This window comes from Solanum tuberosum, unplaced genomic scaffold, assembly GCF_000226075.1.
Source record: "Solanum tuberosum cultivar DM 1-3 516 R44 unplaced genomic scaffold, SolTub_3.0 scf00711, whole genome shotgun sequence".
In the NCBI taxonomy this organism is placed as follows: domain Eukaryota; kingdom Viridiplantae; phylum Streptophyta; class Magnoliopsida; order Solanales; family Solanaceae; genus Solanum; species Solanum tuberosum.
In genome coordinates, this window is record NW_006239624.1 from 7,865 (window position 1) to 28,443 (window position 20,579).

At 31.5% G+C, this 20,579-nt stretch overlaps 2 protein-coding genes across 2 annotated transcripts; one reads left to right on the forward strand and one right to left on the reverse strand.

Annotated features, from left to right (window-relative positions):
- Window positions 1–1,111: 1,111 nt before the first annotated feature.
- On the reverse strand, window positions 1,112–5,870 carry LOC102579633 (probable NAD(P)H dehydrogenase (quinone) FQR1-like 2). Its single transcript, XM_006366931.1, has 3 exons — window positions 5,530–5,870; window positions 4,585–4,722; window positions 1,112–1,340 (listed from the first exon to the last, which is right to left on the reverse strand). The coding sequence occupies exons 1-3, from the start codon at window positions 5,868–5,870 to the stop codon at window positions 1,112–1,114; spliced, it is 708 nt and encodes a 235-aa protein (XP_006366993.1).
- An 11,253-nt stretch (window positions 5,871–17,123) lies between these two features.
- On the forward strand, window positions 17,124–18,323 carry LOC102604614 (homeobox-leucine zipper protein ATHB-21-like). The gene is made up of 3 exons (XM_006366923.2): window positions 17,124–17,261; window positions 17,460–17,785; window positions 17,993–18,323. Exons 1-3 carry the CDS (start codon window positions 17,177–17,179, stop codon window positions 18,221–18,223), a joined length of 642 nt encoding a protein of 213 aa, XP_006366985.1. The 5' UTR covers window positions 17,124–17,176; the 3' UTR covers window positions 18,224–18,323.
- The last annotated feature ends 2,256 nt before the right edge of the window (window positions 18,324–20,579 follow it).

Genomic DNA, 20,579 nt, shown 5'->3' on the forward strand with positions numbered 1-20,579 from the left:
AGTATAAATATACTCTTATAGTATCATTGACTAATGAATAATTTCTGAACAAGAAATCTTAATGATATATACCACAACAATATGCATATAATCTTATAGTATCATTAACTAATGAGTAATTTCTGAATAAGAGACCTTAATGATACCACAACAATATACATATACTCTTATAGTATCATTGATTAATGAGTAATTTCTCAAAAACCTTAATGATACCACAATAGTATAAATATACTCTTATAGTATCATTGACTAATGAATAATTTCTGAACAAAAAATCTTAATGATATCAATACTATATATATATATACACACACTTAATGATACCAATAGAATATATGATACTGATTTAGTATCAGTTAAGCGAAAATTATCAGCTTTACTGAATTGGGGGTATGGGCTTAATTTATTTTTTGAGAGAATGGTATGAACATGTAATTATTTTGAGTTTTATGACTCATTTATGTAGTTTTTCCTTTTTTTATATTGTATTTTATTTTTATTTAGTCCACGGTCGGTCCAGCCTATATTGCTCGAGTCCGACAAACCAACGGGCTTATTCGGACCAGGCTAAAAAATATTTTTCTTAAACGAGCTTTAAAAATCTTAGTCCGATCCTATCAAATTACGGGTTTATGTAGTTTTTCCTTTTTTTATATTGTATTTTATTTTTATTTAGTCCACGGTCGGCCCAGCCTATATTGCTCGAGTCCGACAAACCAACGGGCTTATTCGGACCAGGCTAAAAAATATTTTTCTTAAACGAGCTTTAAAAATCTTAGTCCGATCCTATCAAATTATGGGTTAGGCCTAGCCGGCCAATGGGCTAGCCCATATTGACGCCTCTACCTACTACAATCCCACAAGATGGGGTCATAAAGGATAGTAAAGTGTACGCATACCACAATTTTAATATTTACCTAAAACATAAAATAACTGGAAAAAATACTTATAAACCAGTTTAACCAGCTTATTGGCTTCGCCAAGCACCCTAACATAATAATGAATGTCGATGAACAATGTTTAAAACAAAGAAATCAATATATTCAAAGTGCAAAGCAATCAATAAACAATATATAGCCTTTATAGTTAAGGAACTTTAATTTCCTCATCAACCATGAACCAATTTCTTAACAATTGTAGCCATGTACTTGCCTTGATATTCTGCGACCGCCAACTCTGCTTCGGTAGCTTCTCTCGAACCATCTCCAGCGAAGACCCCGGCCCCATACGGTGAACCTCCTCGGACCGTGTCCATGTCGAACATGCCGGCTCCGAAAGTGTAGCCAATTGGAACAAAGAGCATTCCATGGTGTGCTAGTTGAGTGATTGCTGTCCAACTGCAAATAAATATAGATAATTAGAGGTCGGGGAGGAGCTAGCCTTAAAGTTATGCGTTCGTTAGAGGTATGAAAGTTTAACTCATTTTTAATTATCCATCAAAGTTTAAACGGGTCGAGTTATGAAGTATTTGTTGATTTAACTCAATGGGTTATATCGTAATGATCCATCAAGTACTATTGAATGTGAACAAATCAAAACATATAATCGACTCAAGATGCAACCTCAATCTAAATATACAAACATGATGGATTTAGAAGGTCAGTTATAAATTCACGTTGACTCAATAACTTTTATATAAATCTTATACATATTCAGAAATTACTATATATATATATATAAACCTCAATTAGAGCTGGCCAAACTTAAATACATTTTTAATAATTTATTGAAGTTTATTTGGTAGAGTGTATAAGAATAATATTGAATAGAGTGTATTAGTAATGTTGGTATTAGTTAAGCTAAGATTACATACCATGATTTGCTTGTATTAGTTATATAATTTATAATACTAAATATGGTGTGTAACTAATGCATGTATTAATTATATATAGACTAAAAATTCTACCAAACAAAGAATTAAATTATATCATGACTAACACGTGTATTAGATTTTCTAAGACATCCAACTAAACGACCCCTGGTTTGGATTATGAGCCATTTGTTAATTCGACTCAGCGGGTTGAACCTAAATGATTCGTGAAATTGTTAAATTAGAATCATGAGTTGAAGAATAATGTTGTTGAATAGGTGAACACAGTGGCACATTGTTCGCTATTTCTAATGTTGATTTACAAACAAAAAAAAAACATTAGAGGTGGGTGATCTTGAACTTTTTACATCGCCTGCTCGAGAAAATGACCAAAATGGTCCTTAATACATGAGGGTATCCTTAATATATTCCACATGATCCATATGGTCCTTAATGTATTATAAAAGAGGATCAATTTGATCCTCTGACCTAAAAATAACAGATACATGAAAAAAAAATGTTAACTTTAACTTTGACCTCATGTGCAACTCACCTACAAAAATTAAAACACTCAAAAGTTTTCCCTTTCCCCTTCCCCCTTCATTCTCTATGTTTTTCCGATCTGTTTCAAAAGAGCTAGTGGGTATTATTTTATTTTTTTTGGTCCTCAACCATCTTTTGAATTATGGTGCAAGTCGATTATCATAAGTTGATATGTTATCGTAGAACTTGTACTTGAATCTTTGGTGTATGTAATTGTATTGACAGCTTCTTTTCTCAAAAATATGGTGCTTTAGCTCTTATAATTGAAGTGCAGATTTTATACTAAAAATTTGCTCCCCTGTAATTGTAAAATCTGGTGCCAATTGAACATATCTGATGCATATTTTGTGGAGAATACCCGGTGCATATTTTATTGAGAATACCTGGTGCATCAAAATTGAGAATTATAATGTAAATTGAGCATATGTGCTTATAATCAATGCAAAACTTTTGGTGCATATTGAAACATTTTATTAGCACATCTGGTGTACTTCTAATGAGCACATTCATTTTATTAGATCTGTTGTATGTGTCTTCAAATATAATCGATTTCTTACACGACGACAATGAAAGACTTCAAGAATTGCTTTCTAATAGAAATCACTTATCACCTTTGAATTGACATAGCAAATAGGAATTCAGAGATGAACTAAGAAGAGAAAAACTACATCTTTCATGACATTTTGCAATAAAAATAGTAGCTTTGTGTTAAATGAGAAGAGGAAAGTTTCCTTTAGATGGCTGAGGAGCAAAAAAAAATAAAAATAATACCAACTAACTCTTCTGAAACAGATCGGAAAAACATAGAAAATGAGGGGGGAAGGGGAAAGGGAAAACTTTTGAGTGTTTTAATTTTTGCAGGTGAGTTGCACATGAGGTCAGGGTTAAAGTTAACATATTTATTTTTTCATGTATCTGTTATTTTTAGGTTAGAGAATCAAATTGATCCTCTTTAATAATACATTAAGGACCATATGGATCATGTGGAATATATTAAGGATCAACATAAAGCAACCCTCATACATCAAGACCATTTTGATCATTTTCTCTCGCCTGCTCCATGAACAATACTTCCAATTAAAATAAGTTTTTAACTTTCAACCTTCAAAACTTATCCATGAGGCAACCAAGAATCAAAAGTTCAAGACCATCAATTTTCAAAATCATTAAGTGCAATGTCCTACTTATAAGGAATATATAGTTATACTTCTAATGATACAAGATGAGGACAACTTTGAGAGTTTGATCCAAAGCAAACAATATCAGACTATATAAAAAAAAATCTTTAGGTAGACTTAATCCAACCAAGCCAAGACACAACCTCAATGCCCAAATTTACAAAATCAATTTTGAATCGACATAGTTAGATAAGTGTTGGTCAGCATTTTAATATTAATATTTTTGTATATTAATTTGCTTGAAATGTTTGGAGTCAAAGTATTGCATTTGCTGTTAGTTGTCCGTTGGTGGATAATTCTCTTGTCTTAACCGTTGGGCAGTTATGTGGAGCATTACAATGGAGTAAGTGCTGATGTTATGACCATTTCTTGCACCATCGGTAGTGGCATCTTGGCCATTACTTCTCTATATTATTTCTCCATTATCTCATTCTTTATTCCTCCATTATTCTTTATAACCTAAGTAATCTATGTAACATCTAAGACCATTTATTTTCACTATTTACTACACTATTATCTTCCAATTCATTGCTAGGAAGACTTCTTCTAGTATAAAGTTTGTCAAAAAGAAAGTTCTTATTAGTTGAAGGGAGGTGTTCTTTTTGTGGAGCTGTGGACTCAACTCCTGTCCAGAGTTGTTGAGTTATATTTTTTGTGATTATGTTGTTGTATCCTGGAGGGGACAAGTCAAGAAGGACTACTGCTGGACCGGTGAAAACATTTGTTGCAGTGGGCTTGAATCTCCTTAAATAGAGCGAGATATCCACGCCTCAGCCTGAAGAGATTTATTTTCTTCATTTTATTTTCAATTGTAATCTTGTATTTTTGTTATCTTGTAAGTTTTCACTAACAATAAGATTAAGGCCAATCAGAAACATTATCTCTATCCAATAAATACATTGCACGTATATATATATATATATATATTTCATCTTTCTCAGACCTCACATCTAGAATCATACTTAATATGCTATCATTATTATTAGATAAAATAGTCTATAAATATAGTAGGAAAAAAAAAATCATCACATAGGATAAAAGGGAACATACGCAGTGGTCTCTTGTCCACCTCCTTGACTACCACTACTCACAAAAAACCCAGCAGGCTTTCCAGCAAGCTTTTGCTCCTTCCACAAATTCCCAGTTGAATCAAACAATGCCTTCATCTGAGCCGCCATGCAACCAAACCTACATAGGTTAATAAAAAAATAGCGGATTCAGAATGAGTGTAATTTCTTTTATATGTATATACAATTCGAAAAAAAAACAAAGAGTTCAATTGAATTTGAATTCGAAATGACTCATTAAACATTGGGTTAAATTACTTAAAATAATGTAATCTAATTGGTCAAAATGACTTAAAATGATATAATTCGATTGGTCAAAGTGATTTAAAATAATATAATTCGTTTGGTCAACATGACTTAAAATAATATTAATCGTAGAGACGGAATTTTCATTTAGGGGTTCACATATGAAGAACTCAACACACAAAGAATCCGAAGGGGTTCAACATCAATTATATATACATAAAAAATATTCTAATTTCAATCATGTACAAATAATGTAAGTTTTCGTCGAAGAGAAATTCAAACCTCTTCAATCGAATCTGGTTTTAGCCCTAAAAGGCTAAAAATATTTTTCAATAGGTCAAAATGCGAAACAGACATACAAAATTAAATTTGTACACTGAAATCATGTAAATTCGAAAGAAACTTAAGCTTTTAAAAATAATAATAATTATTATATTAGCTATTAATTTCCAAAAAACAAAACAAAAAGGATAAACAGTTAGGTCATTTCGGATGAATAAGTTTATGATTCATTATTTGACTCAAACAATTTCTGGATGAATTATATCATGATCCATACATCAATTTAATATGCATATACTTCAAATAATTTACACACACATATATATACAAAATTGAAATTGAAATAGTAAATTCAGTTAAACTCACAAAATTCGTTATAAATTTGTTAAACTATATATACCTGGTGGGAAACCCAAACAAGAACCCATCAGCATCAACAAGATCTGATGGTGATGATATCTCGGGAATAGAGTCATCCTTAAGTGGGGCCTGTATTTTCACAAGGACATCTTCAGACATCGTTTCGGGTGCTCTATACAGTACCCCTTCCACACCTTCCACGGTCTCTATTCCTTTCTTCATTCTTCTTGATAAGTTCTCCACGTGTCCATACATCGAGTAAAACACGATAAAGATTTTAAGGTTTTTGGTTGATGAAGGAACATTGATGGGATTTTTTGAAGAATTTGAAGATTTGGAACTCTTGTTTTTGCTAGAAACACATCCACCACCTTTTCCCATGATTTCTCTTTTTTTTTTTTTTTTAATGTATTTGAAATGAAAAAAAAGGGAGAAATTGAGGAGATATTTAAGGCAGAAGATTTGAGAGAAAATAACAAGAATGATCCTTTTATGTTCGAGGATAGGTTCAAAATAGTCACTTAAGTATGTACGGAACAATTTTGGTTATTAAATTTGTCAAAAAATAAGATTTTTAGTCTTTATTATATATTAATTGAATTATATTTGTTAAATTTAATCGAAACTATGAAAATAAAAGATATATAACCAAACTCAGTTGGAACTACAATATATCTTCGGTCTATTTCAAGAGTTTGGTTTAATTTTTTGAGGTATGTTTTTTGGTTTTTTTTTTGTCTTGTGTAATTTTTTATGTTATGATTTCTGTAATTTTGATGAAAATTTATAATATTCTTTGATTGGAAAAAAAATCTTACATGACCGATAAAATACACTTTAATACTTCGAGGACTATTTTGAACTTACTATCAAAGTTCAGTGATTAATTCTATTATTTTCTCTTTGGATAAAATTAGAATTGTTTTAAATTGTGTATTATATTTTCTGAGTTGGCATATAAATAAATGTGAAAATAAAGGCATAATGACTTTTCCATTTTATACCTTATAAAGAAAAGGAAGATTATTTATGTAACCTTAAAGAAGAAAATTAAGGCATAATGACTTTTCCATTTCCGGCAAAGTTCATTTCTGTCGTTATTAAATAACTAACCATATTCACATTTAATCCGCTCATTAATTTTTTTTAGAATATTTTATTAAATACTCGGATTAAACATTATTTCTAATTAAAAATATTATTAAAAAATAATGTATTTAAAAGAATACAAATAATATATTTATTTAGAAAATGATATTTTTGACCCATTTAACAACAATAAAAATATTTTTAGACTAAGTTATTTACGACATAAATATTGTTAGATCAAATTATAAACTGAAAATAATTTTATTCAATTTCGTATAGTTTAAGAATATTTTTTACCTTTTTCCGTTAAAAATATATGCCCATTAAAAATATATTTTTCTTTCCACCTATTGAATGTCCAAAGCTAGACTATTTTGGTCAGCTTAGTTCTTAATTAAAAAAATCCTCAACGTTCTTTTTTTTTTTTTTTTGTAAAAAGTATAACTTATTACCTAAATATAAATTCATATATTATTTATTTAGAAAATGATATTTTTGACCCATTTAACAACAATAAAAATATTTTTAGACTAAGTTATTTACGACATAAATATTGTTAGATCAAATTATAAACTGAAAATAATTTTATTCAATTTCGTATAGTTTAAGAATATTTTTTACCTTTTTCCGTTAAAAATATATGCCCATTAAAAATATATTTTTCTTTCCACCTATTGAATGTCCAAAGCTAGACTATTTTGGTCAGCTTAGTTCTTAATTAAAAAAATCCTCAACGTTCTTTTTTTTTTTTTTTTGGGTAAACAATTTAAGTGCTTATTAAAGGTAAAGTATTTATACGAGAATAACCAATTAATTTAGTCGAAAAAAATAATCCAAAATATTTATTTTTTGAAACTGACGTTAGCGTGACATCATCACTGCAGTGCTTTGTTATTGTCCTTTTTTTTTGTTAGTTTTAGCTTTTTGTTTTAGTTTTTAAAAAATAAAAATATAAAATAATGGCTAATTATTTTTAGAAAAATAAAAATATAAAATAAATACTTATATTATAATAAGAAGTAATTAAAAAAAAAATCACTAGTTTATTTATTAAAACCTAAATAAGAGAAAGTTTATTTTTATAAATTAATTTTTTTTCCTTTTCTATTTTTAAATTAATTAGAAGAAAGCTCTAGCATGTTTTCTTAAGCTTGTGTTTGAACATGGGACATGCATTCATAATTTTAAATCATTGTTTGAATATGTAATTTTGGATCATGATTTGAAATATAAATCGTAATATTATTTATTTTAAATATGTAAAACTTGACAAATAAATTTATATTTTGTATAAACAAAAAGGACTCATCATTTTAAAATTTATATAAAAAAAAAAAGCCTCATACTTGGAGTGAAGAGATTATACGTACCATGTGAAATAATTATATTAAAGAACAACTAGTTATTACTAATATTGCCCAGTGAATCATTATATATTTATGTGTAATTGAAAGTTTGATCAAAGTGGCGCCTTAAGATATTCTAATATTTTTTTTATGAATTATGGTTGTTCATTTGGTAAGATTGTATAAGTTGTGAAAATTTTAATATTTTTCATAACTTATGAAGTTTTCATATTTACGAGAAAAAATAACTTAAAGATTTCAAGTTGCATATGCAAATAAAACTTCTGATTTCAAATCATGATTCAAAATTGCATGTCCAAACGAGCCCTCAATGTTTTATTGCAACTTCTTCATTCCCATTGCTTTGAAACAGTTATACTTGAGCCAGGGTAATTGGAATTTAAATAATCTCTTTATGTCCCAAAATAGGGACAACGTTTATGTACACTTTATATATCCTCCCTAAATTTCATGATTATATCAGATATATTATTGATGTTGTTATAAAAAAAGAATTCAATTTTTTTTTTATAATTTAATTTTACAAACCTATTTTTCTTTTTCTTTTTGGTTTTTCACCCAGTGTTCGAAATCCATATTGAAGCTCCAACTAAATTCGGATCGCGCACTGCAAGGCCCATTCGAAGGTGGCGCTCCCAACATGATTTTCTCCACACACCTATTGACTCATTTACTTTTGTTCTTTTTTCTATATACAAATAAAAAGGTGATTGATGTAGTGAAACTTTTGTATGTTTATGTTTTTTCGATATTAATTATAAAAAATTAACTTAGTCTAGCATATAATATATCAAATCAATATTAGTTGAAGAATGCTATTATATTACACCCTCATATTTGATATAATATCATACAAAATATTATAAAAGACTTACTCGTAACTTTTCATAAAAAACACTACTCAGCTCTTTATGCCACATGATATATAATTATATATCATGGAGCATTGATCATTTATTCCTTTCCAAAAATACTCAATCATTTATGATACCAACCTAGTATACATCATATACTAACACAATATCATGATCAGAGCCGTATCTAGGATTTTGAGATGATGAGTGCACTATTATAAAAATATTAATCTATGATATAAATTTAATCGATTCGACATTTAAATTTTTACTACTGAAAACCGTTAAAATTTTAAAATTATAGGTCTCTCTCTCTATATATATATAGCAATTACCACTTAGAGAAGTGTTAATCTAATTTTAGAAAGAAAAATAAAACAAGATAAATATTAAATTCAAATTTCTAACCTCGCGGAGAGAGGTGCACCAGTCATAATCGCATTATGTGATACTTCAAGTGTGGATTCACACATTATATTTCAATCTTTTTTTTTAAATATAATACTACTACATATAATCTCGGGAGGGGACCATGAGTTCACGTGAACCCGATGACCCCTTAGATACGCCTCTGATCATGATAAAGGACCGGTCATTTATTTAGAAGCGCAAAATGATTTAAAATGCGGATATGAAAATCTAAAAGTCAAAGGCTATTTGTGTCATTTTTTATTGGAACTTTTTAGGAACATTAAAAGCAACACGTGGTAGATTATTGAAAAAACTATCTTATTAGACATACATTCATATTATATATACTAATTTTATCTATACTTTTAAGTAATTACATATCTTACCACTTATTAAGAATTCTTTTACTATATAATCAGAAAGATACATCAATTTTTACGGTCATATACACTAAAATAGAGAGAGGGGCGAGCGAGAGCTATGCCCTGCTTCATATGCTTAGCCAAGCGTACAACCTTAATTAACCAAGCCTTCTTCTACTTTGTATCATTCAATTTCTCTTAATAATGCACAAGATTTTCAAGCTACCATTGTTCCTCCTCCTGCTAAATGCAATCTACCTCATCCTTTGCACGATCCGTTCGATGGATACAACGTATCTAAAATATTGTCAGCTAATACCATAGTACAAATGTACAGGAACATATTTTTTAAATTTTTTTACAAGTTTATCACCCTTAATCTGGCGCACGTATTTTCAAATAGTCATTAAACTTTTTCTATATATAAAGTTTGGGTTCGAACCTTGAATATGAAGAATTTTTTTTTATTGAGAGCGCCACTACCGAATGGATCCTGCAGTGCGTGATCCAAATTTAATTGGGGATCCAACATAGACTCTAAACACCGAATCAAAAACCAATATTTTTTTATATTATCGAGGATATCACTAAATTAAAGCTTAAACTTTCTTTAGTAAAATACACTTAATGAAGAGGTGGCTGGTTAAGTTTATGAGTGTGCCACATGATAAAGATACCTTTGACACCAGTTTAGTACTGATTAAAACGTTAAACAAATCACAATTAGTGGGATAATTCTGATTAGCCATGAAGTGTAGGTGTTTTTTCATCCTATCTTTCTACGCTTCAAAATAAGTGTGCTTCAATTTTAAAAAATAAGATAAGTATCGCTTTATATATTTAAAATTAAAAAAACTAATGGTTTTCAATTATACTCTTATATTTAAAAAATTCCTACTTTTAATAGTGTTCAATTCTCAAAAGATATCTACTCCCTCCTTTTTATATTAATTGATTACTTTTTATTTTAAGCGATGTTTAAGAAATCATAAATAAGACGATAATTTACTATTTCACCCCTTAAAGAACTTCTTGGAAATTTTACAAACAAATATAAACATTTTCAAAAAAAATTAATTGCAAAAGTAATTTAGAATTTTTTTTTAATGTTTTTTTGATTTAGTAAGGTGGACAACTAATATGAGACGGATGAATAATAAATAGGAGTAACTTAGTATATCTTACCTTTATTATTTTTATTCTTAATAAACGTGAAGATTCTAATGAAACGTTGCTAAAATTGAGATTTTATTTCAAGACAATATTCCACTAAGTAAGATTCAATAATGGATTTAAGTCTATGTGATTGTAGAAACGGTATCATAGAATTATGTTAGGTAGCATGCTCCTACGTTGTCCAATGAGATAAAACAATATTTATTTTAAAACGAACATAATAGAGGTTAATAATTACTCCATTTGAACGACTTAAGTTTTTTAAAGAACATGTGAACTAAAAGTATGACAAGTAAGTAATTAGAGAGAATAGCATTTAAAATAAAAAGTTTGAAGATGGGAAACATGACCTTAATTTGTCGTGATAAACATGACACAAATTAATATTAAGCACACGCCACCACTAGAGTCCGGGGAAGGTCACGTCGGTGTGGTTGCCCGACGGGCGGATCCTCCTGGAAATCAAGTATAGCCACCGCTTAGCATTCGGTGACCAGTGAGTCCTGGTGATGCCCTCAGTAGTAGCCCAGTAGACCCGATCTCGGCGCGCAGGCTCCACCAATGTATCTTTCAACCAACCTAAGTCCATCTCTCTCAGCTTGACCTCGAACCACATAATTAATGAATGGAGTGTTCAGGGGGATGTCAATTCATCAGATGCGGATATTAGGGTGAGGGTCATCCCAGCGGACGGTAGGTAGGATGGCATAGAACTCTCGCACCCATGTGGAGCGCGCAGCAGGGGCCGGAAGCCTCTATCAGTGGAGCCCATCCGAACTCCATCAGCCGGGCATAAAATATGGGCGGTTTCTCTTCCAGGTTCAGCAAGTCATGAGAACCCCTCTCGCATAGAAATTTGGTATTCCGGTGATCATGGTGCCTCTCCCGACTTGCAGCATCGAGAAACCGAATAAAAGATAAGTTTTCCTCATTTATCCCAGCCACAAGCCTGCAAATTTTTTGACAGGTACACGTTAGGACTCCATGGAATTAGTAAATACCTGGCTAAGGAAAAAAAGGAATTTATAATTGGAGTGGCAAGGGGCCACTGCCTCACTGAATCCTGCCAGATCGGCCTTCATCCCGCAGCCTTCATCTGGGACGAACCTCAAGTGCGATCATGGCCCCATTTCGTCCCAAAAACCTCATTTTTCACAGAATTTCAGCAGATCAGAGTCTATAAAGTACCCTAGAACCTAAATATGTAATTATTCTAGCAAAATTATCCTTAAATGATGTCCGAATCTAAATTTTTACACCAAAAGACTTCTCAACTTCCCCCACCTATTCAGAATCATTTCAATCGTATTTTCGCGAAATCTTTACGCTCAGAACGTTGTAGGGACATTGTGAACGTAAGGGGAGTGTCCATGCTAACAAATCAAGCAACCTATTTTCAGAATTTTGAAAACTACCCTAACGCCCTTCTAATCAATTGTTTAACGTCATGCAATTGCAGTTACGTAAGTATTGAAGTAAATAGCGTAAAGAACGAGAACATTACCTTGAAATTGACGTTCGGAGCGAGGTGATTGAGAGTTTTTTTAGAGCTTTGAGTTAGAGAATGAGGATTCCCCCCTTAAACTGTTTCCGATCTCCCGCTTCAGCGGGAGTGTCCCCGCCACATCGGCCCCGCCTTAGCGGGAACCCTGCCGCTCTGGCGGGGTAAGCTGTGCAGTGGGACACATTTTTTTTCCAGGGTGTTGCATCATTTTCCCTAATTGGTCCCTTGTATAGAGAACCCTTTTGTGCTTAAAAATTGAAAAACCACAGTCTTTCATGGTTCCGTGACTGACCGTTTTGTTAGTTTGGAAGTACCTCAAAAAGGCCTCGTGCTGATTCCTTTGCTAGTCATTCGGGGACGAACGATGGGTAAATTGGTATTTATTGTAACGACCCGAACCGTCGTTAATTATGAAAGGAAAAACGTCGAGAGGACTGGACCATCATCCCGCCGGAGCGGGCGAGATGTAGCTAGGGCGGTGGCGCTCCAGCGGGATAGTTCGCGCCAGAGCGAGATGGACGGGACATAACTTAAATGACGCAAAACCTTATTTTCTCCTTTTGACCAAAATACCAAAATGAGGCGAGGATTACCCCATAAACCCTCAAAAGACTGCTCTAGACTTGGGAAAGAAGGAGAAAGAGATTTCTAGCGCAATGATGACGATTACTTGCAGATTCTTGGTCAAATCCACCGTCTCAAGGTCCGGAAATCAGGATTGGAACTATAAACCCGTGCAGTTGCTTGGCGCCCAGGTAGGCTAGGTTTATTTAATTGAGTAGTCTTAAATCTGTGTTCACTGCGTAGTATGTTGATTATTGATGGTAGAATTCACGCGTAGGCCTTCGTTCACCAAAAAAGGGATGGTTGTACTTGTATGCCTAGTGATTACGTGAGAAGTGTACCATATGAGGAAGTCCTGTCCTGGGAACTATGTATAGGTGATGGTTTGATTTCATGTTTGTGTGATGTATGTTGGTAATTGCTTCATTGTAATACATGTATGTATGTGAATGAAGCCTTGTTGATCGAATCTAATGAATGAGTATGAATGAACAAATGTATGCCATGGTTCAACACTTGATTGTATAATTATGAGTATGTACATTATGAGTGTGAATGTGATTGTGGTTGTGTTGATTGGATCGGGTGTCACGTCCTGACACATATATTGGATCGGGTGTCATGTTCCGACACATATATTAAATTGGGTATCACGTTCTTGCATACTAATTGGGATCGGGTGTCACGTTCCGGCACACTAATTGGGATCGGGTGTCACGTTCCGGCACACTAATTGGGATCGGGTGTCACGTTCCGGCACACTAATTGGGATCGGGTGTCACGTTCCGGCACACTAACAGTTTGGGTATGGGTTTCATAAGAGAACCATTAAATTGTCATATCTACTAGTTATTGAAAATCTGGAATTGTACATTGCCTTGAAATAATGACTGAATCATATTTTTGTATAACCATATTAATGTGTTGTGCTTATTTGCTATATATATCTCGTTATTGATTGAACCATGAACGATCAGGCTCAAACCGAAATAAGATATGGTAAGTGGAGACCGAGGGTCCCAAGTGTTACTGTGTATTATTGTAGAGGGGTTGTCTGTGCTCTTAAAAGTGGAGAAGTGGTGAGGTGGTTGTGTCAAAATTGTTAGGTAGATGGGTCATACCGGAAAGGGGGTTCGTATTGAAATGTTAGCGAGCCTTGATAGCATGTACTATGGGGTCAAGGGTTGAGTGGTGATGTGGAAGAAATAAGGGTAGATTGTGAGTGATTGGCCGAGTTAGTAGTGGTTACATTCGGAACCTCCTCTAAGAGGTAGAATGGTTAAGTTATGATTAAGAACTGAGCGAGTAAGGGGCAAGAGTCAAGTGTACTAGTATATGTTACAGTATTCAGGAATGGTAAGGATAGAATGATATAAAGGTGGAGGAATGAACAGTCTTATTGCATGCTTCCTACTAGTCGATTTTCTTATGTTATGCGCTGGGCATTGGGTTAACCGATGATGCCTATCAATACATGTGGTTTGTACTGATACTACTCTTGTTATGCCTTTTTGGCATAGTCTGATTGCAGGGTCAGTGATGTTTCATAGGTGAAGACGGAGACAATCTCCAGCAGCTTCTATTTTCCTTCCATGTGGTGGGAGCTGCGTCATTTGTTATCATGTTTATACCTTGTAATCTTAAAAGCTCTTCTACCTGTTTAGACTAGATCCCTGAGGTGCTAATTACTTTACAAGTCTTAACCTGAATCATTGTAAAATTCTTTGTTTTATTAAAATCTTATGAATGTTAATTATTCTTCAGTTTTCTTAATCTTCCGCATGTCTTTAACTTTCTCCTACTTAGGTGTTAGAGTGGGTGTCCGCACAACCCGGCGGGTTGGGTCGTGACAAAAAGTTACAAGTAAAAATGAAAATTTATTTTAGGAATATAAGTGACAAGTAAAAGTGAACGGAGGGAGTACTTCTTCTGTCCCATATTAGTTGATCATTTAACTTTCTTTTTACACGTGCATTAAGAAATCATAAATAAAAAGATAATTTTACTAATTACCCCTTGAAAAACTTCTTGAAAATTATACAAACAATTGTGAACACTTTTAAAAATAATTAATTGCAAGGATAATATAGAAAAAAATTAATTAATACTTTCTTGATTTAGTAAGGTACACGAAACTAATATGAGACAACTATCTTTAATAAGATGATTAATTAATATAAGGCAGAGGGAGGGAGCAGTACTTTTAGAAAATTATTTTTCTTTTTAAAATTTTACATTTAATTAAATACTATCATATAAAATGCAATGAATAGGGAGGAAAGATTCATATATATTTATTCATTAAAAAAACTAGAGGGTCTGATCGATGAATGATGTTGAACCTTCTAGAAGGAAACAAAACTAATAAAACTAGTTAAACTACAATAAAACCTCTATAAATTAATATAGGCGGGATCATGAAATTTTATTATTTTATAGAGATATTATTTAATCGATAAATTAATATTTATTAATTTAAAGAATGGTTTGAGATTTAATGAAGGTTAATTTTTATTATATCAAAATCATTGTATCTTACTAATTTCAACCTTGTGATGCTGAGATAATAAGAGCTTTCAAGATGTATTATCGAACAAATTTTATCGTGGGATATTAGAAGACTATAAAGTGGGACAAACTGATCCAGCAAAGATTAATGTTTTGGATGCTATCAATTTTGTAATCCATGTTTGGACAACAAATGTTCAACAAGAGACAATAGCAAATTATTTTCAACACTGTAAAATTCGTTCGGGGATGCAATCTCAGAGAATTTGAATGAACCTACTTGTGAAAACGTCATTCATGAACTTGAGGTCATGATTAATGATCTCGGTTACCACAATAAAATGGATGTCAATAACCTATTGGATTATCTGGATGAAAGTGTTACATGTTCAGAGGTCCAGAGCTTAGAAGAAATTGTGGATACCATCGGAAAAAGCAATGTTGATGATGAAGTTAAAGATGATACTATACATTTGGAACCAGTTATGCGTAAGGAAACACTTATCGCATCTAGAACTCTTCACAATTTTATGGTGCAGTTCGAAAAGACAACACCGGAGCTCTTGGATGCAATAAGAAAAGTTAGAGATGAGCTTCAACTAGATTTAAATTTTAAGAAAAAACAGAACACAATAGAATCATATTTCACTAAATTGTCTTAGATATATTTGTACTTTTAAAGAATTATTAATTTATGATATTAATGGGACCATATATTTATATAGGGGTCTTATGGAAATATATTATCTTATTATTTTATTGAAATTGGTGATTTTTTCCTTTGGCCCAAGTCGGGATCGAAAGAAAATATTATTTTAGAGAGATTATTAATTTACCGAATATTAATTTATAGAAATTTTACTGTAATTAAGCCTATAGCTATAATTATAATTAGCTTTCTTGCTACCAACTAAGACAATAAAACTGCATGTCCTTAAATTCAATCCCTTTTCAATTTCCCAAATTAAACAAAAGCTTTTTTTTTCCTGTGACTAATTTTATTAGTCGTCATTCAGTTTTGAGTTAGTTTATCAACAAAAAGAAAATTTATTTTTTACTATGTAAAGTCATTCGATTTTAAATTTATCGTACAAAATCATAAATTTACTTTTTATTATATAAATATTCAAGTGAATTTTTATTTTTGGTTAACTTAGTCAAAATTGAATGACTAATTGTGTGATAAACTTAAAAATTGAATGACTTTTATGTGATTTTTTTTAACTTTCCAATTATTATTCAATATTCATACTAAAATTCGATCAAATCTAAATCACATATTTCCCAACATAATGATTTTTTTTTAAATCCTAGGATAGCCCGTAGCCGCTACAATCTCTGCCACAGCTTGTGCCCTTCGGGTGAGCACTCTGTGGTGAGTATTTTGTGCGCACTAGGTAAACTTCACTGTGTAATAGCCTGCAAACCACACATGAGATGTAAATAACACTAGGCAAGCCCTATGCGACAGACTCGACTCAGAAGGCATTGAGGGGAGATCGATCCCGAATCATCTGTGTGGATAACCACCCTCCAAACCAAGTGAGCCATCCCGAAGGACAAAAATAAAAAAATAATTTTTGAACTATGATAAACTTGAAATGACTGTATATAACAAAGTCTAATGAATTTATCATAATAAACTCAGTTGAATGACTATTGATAAAAATTATATGCTCATGGTAGCATATAAAATATTCCAAACAATTGACTGATGGAATCTGAACAAAACATGTGATCATGAAGAGAAAAAAGGTACAACTAGCTCTATATAAATAAAGTCCCACTAAGTACCATTTTCTTCAAAGTCTTTAATTTCATTACATCAAGAGAGAAGGAAAAGGGATTAAATATGACAGGCAACAAGGTTGATGATCAAATGGAACTCATCTCTCACTTCTATCCTCAAATTTACTCCCAATTAGCACAACAACAAGGTTAGAATTACAACTTCAACTTTAATTTCTTGTAGTAGGATTAGTTGTAGTTATATTCACCATTCATTATACTTTCTTATTTTATTTATTCTTATCGTCCAACTTTGATCAGCACATATTTACTCTTGAACTATTTTAATTCTCCTATAGACACACCTTTATTAATTAAACATGATTTTTATACTTTTGTCTCTTTAGAAGAGACGGTAAAACCGCAAAGGAGAAGGAAGAAGAACAAAGTTGAAGGAAGAAACAACACTAGTGAAGTTGTGATGAGGAAGAGGAAGTTGCTTAGTGAAGAACAAGTTAGTCTTCTTGAACGAAGTTTCGGGGACGAACACAAGCTTGAGACGGAGAGGAAGGCCAAGCTTGCTTCTGAGCTTGGCCTTGATCCTCACCAAGTCGCGGTGTGGTTCCAAAACAGGAGGGCTAGATGGAAGAACAAGAAACTCGAGGAGGAATACTCCAAGTTAAAGACTCAACATGAGGATACCATCATTGAGAAATATCATCTTGAAACTGAGGTACATATGTGGTCCTTTTGTATCACTACTATTATAATTATCAATAGAGTTAAAAAAAGGTTTTTTATTTTAACTTGTTAATTATTAGTATGACTTATATATATTTATATAAATTTTAGTTTAAAATTTTTGAAGACTCTATGTGTTCAGATTCATTGAAGATTTATTAGTTTAATCCTCTTACTTAAGTGTACACTTTCCTTGTAGGTGTTGAAGATGAAAGAGCAACTGTTTGAAGCGGAAAAGAAGATAGAAAGACTATTATTGGAACATAAAAGTGATATTTCAAGCAATAATAGCCCAACTTCATCAATATTTTCAATGGAGCAGCCACATTTTAATCTTGGGGAGTTTGGAATGGAAGGGCAATTAATGGATGACAATATGTTCTTTGTTGCTGATTATCAAAGCAATTATGTGACTCTTTGGGATAATTAGCTAGAATGGGTTTAAATTTATTATAATCCTATATGTATGATATTATGATCATCCTTGTTTAAGTTTTAATTGTACATAATGAATCATCACCTAATGTATATATACATCCTTTCTGGTAGACTAGAATTTTTTTTAATACATTCCCTATTCTTTTGCCAAATGGATCTGTATCAAATTATTTATCGTGTTTTTCTTTTACACCTCTCTTAATATAACATTAATTAGGAGGGATATTTTACTACTTTACCCTCATCAATGTCTTCAGACATGAATCTCTTTTCATTAAATATTTTTCTCTATTAAGATTTTGTAGTTTTCCAGAACAATTACTATTAAGTATTAAATGAGAAAAAATAATTAATTTTATCTTGAGCCTCTAATGAAAAATATTTTGAGACAATTACTTGTAGAAATCATAATATATAATTTGAGACTGAGGAAATAGTTGATTAAGAGATCGTTTGGTTCATGAAATAAGATGTTGGATTACTGACTCACCTAAATGTTTGTGTTGCTACAACTACTACTACACTCTTTGTATTCCGGAAGGCATAATACATAAACACGATCTTTAACTTAGTTTCAGCGAATAACTATGCCCTCCAATTTGAGTGTGCACAAGTAAGCACTAAAACTTGTATAAAATTTAACAAGTAGACACATGTATCCTAATGGCATAATACACATAGGACACAAAATTGTCATGTAGGGTGCCATATATGACGAATGTGTCTATTTGTTCAATTTTATACAAGTTCAAGTCTCTACTAATGCACAATCAAAGTTAAAGGTCATAGTTGCTAGCTGACGCCAAGTCATGTTTATATATTATGCTTATTCCGTAATCATGTTTGGTTACTCTAAATTACTCAAAAAAAAAAAAAAATCAAATTTTATTCATTTCTAAACATAACTCCAATTTTGAAATATCATTTTTAAATTATTTTTTTCAAATAATACTATTTTTAAAATAAAAAAATTATGTGCAAATGTCCCCTTAGTAGTTTGGAAAATTTGTTTGGTATCCCTTGGTCTTGGAAATATTATGATCATGTGTGTTTTAGTGGCATAATAGCTGTCCACTGAGTTTGGCGTTTTGGACAAATGATTGAATTAGCAAATGTACGGACCAAATTAGATAATTAATTATATTATTAATAATAAAGCTATATAAAATTTAACTAAGATCTATATATAATTAAATTATTAAATGAGGACCACTAAAGCATAAAAGAAGGAAAATTAGTAATTACGAGGTGGCCGGTTAAGTTTATGACTGTACCACGTGACGTGATAAAGATACCTTTGATTCAAGTATGTGTAAGTACGGATTAAAACGTTACACAAAACATAATAAATAATAAAAATAATTATGGGTTCAAATCATTCGATAATCTAATTTAAAATATATATAAATAGTCTATAGTTTATATACATATACACAATATATATACTGATAATATATGTGTATTTCAGTCATATGATAAACTAATGGATCAAACGATATATATTTGTGACTTTCCGAACACATTGATGGGATGATTTTGATTAGCCATAAAGTAGGTGTTTTGATCCAAATCTTTATTAGGTGTTAATTAGCTTTTAAAATCCCAAATTTGAAGATGGGAAACATGACCTTAAGTTGTCGGGATAAACATGAAACCAATTAGTACTAAGCATGGAGCCAAATTTATAATTAACAAGTAATTAAAATCATGTTAAAGGGAATCCTAGCTAGCCACACCATGCGCATCTACTTTAAAGTTCAATCTTTTCCATTAAACTATTCTTAAGAAAAAGGATTTCACTTGCATACAATCATACACTATATAATAATAATTGTACCAACATGGGTTGTGGTGCACTGGTGAGAGTGTTTCACTCTTGGGTTCGAGCTGCAGAGCGCGATAATAATAATAATACAATGTTATTGTTAAATTTGTTTCCACTACCAATGTTATTTAACTTAATATAGGCTTACTTCTTCCATTTTCCAAATTATCAAGCAAGTTATTATGCACACTTGCATATATTTAATTTTTAGGCCAATTGTTTTGAAACTATTAGGGCATAAAGTGTTTTCCGAAGTTCAACTTCATGAAAAAAAATCCATGGTCAAACATCTTTTTAATAATACTTTTGAAATGTAAATCTAGCTTCTATATCAATTTTTTTATTTTTTAATTATTTTCTATTTAATCAAATACTGTTATATAAAATATAACGACAAAGTGAAGAGGTCCCATATATATCCATTCAAACAAGAAGGTCCAGATGGTGTTGAAGGAAATGCCAAAACAATACTAACAAACAAACTAGTTAAGCTAAAGCCTAAAGCTATAGATAATTAGCTTTC

Coding starts and splice junctions, on each gene's coding strand:
- LOC102579633 (XM_006366931.1), bottom strand. CDS start 5,870: ATGGGAAAAGGTGGTGGATGTGTTTCTAGCAAAAACAAGAGTTCCAAA. Junction 4,723..5,529: donor TTGTTTGGGTTTCCCACCAG/GTATATATAGTT, acceptor TAACCTATGTAG/GTTTGGTTGCATGGCGGCTC. Junction 1,341..4,584: donor GGTGGACAAGAGACCACTGC/GTATGTTCCCTT, acceptor ATTTATTTGCAG/TTGGACAGCAATCACTCAAC.
- LOC102604614 (XM_006366923.2), top strand. CDS start 17,177: ATGACAGGCAACAAGGTTGATGATCAAATGGAACTCATCTCTCACTTC. Junction 17,262..17,459: donor CCAATTAGCACAACAACAAG/GTTAGAATTACA, acceptor TTGTCTCTTTAG/AAGAGACGGTAAAACCGCAA. Junction 17,786..17,992: donor AATATCATCTTGAAACTGAG/GTACATATGTGG, acceptor CTTTCCTTGTAG/GTGTTGAAGATGAAAGAGCA.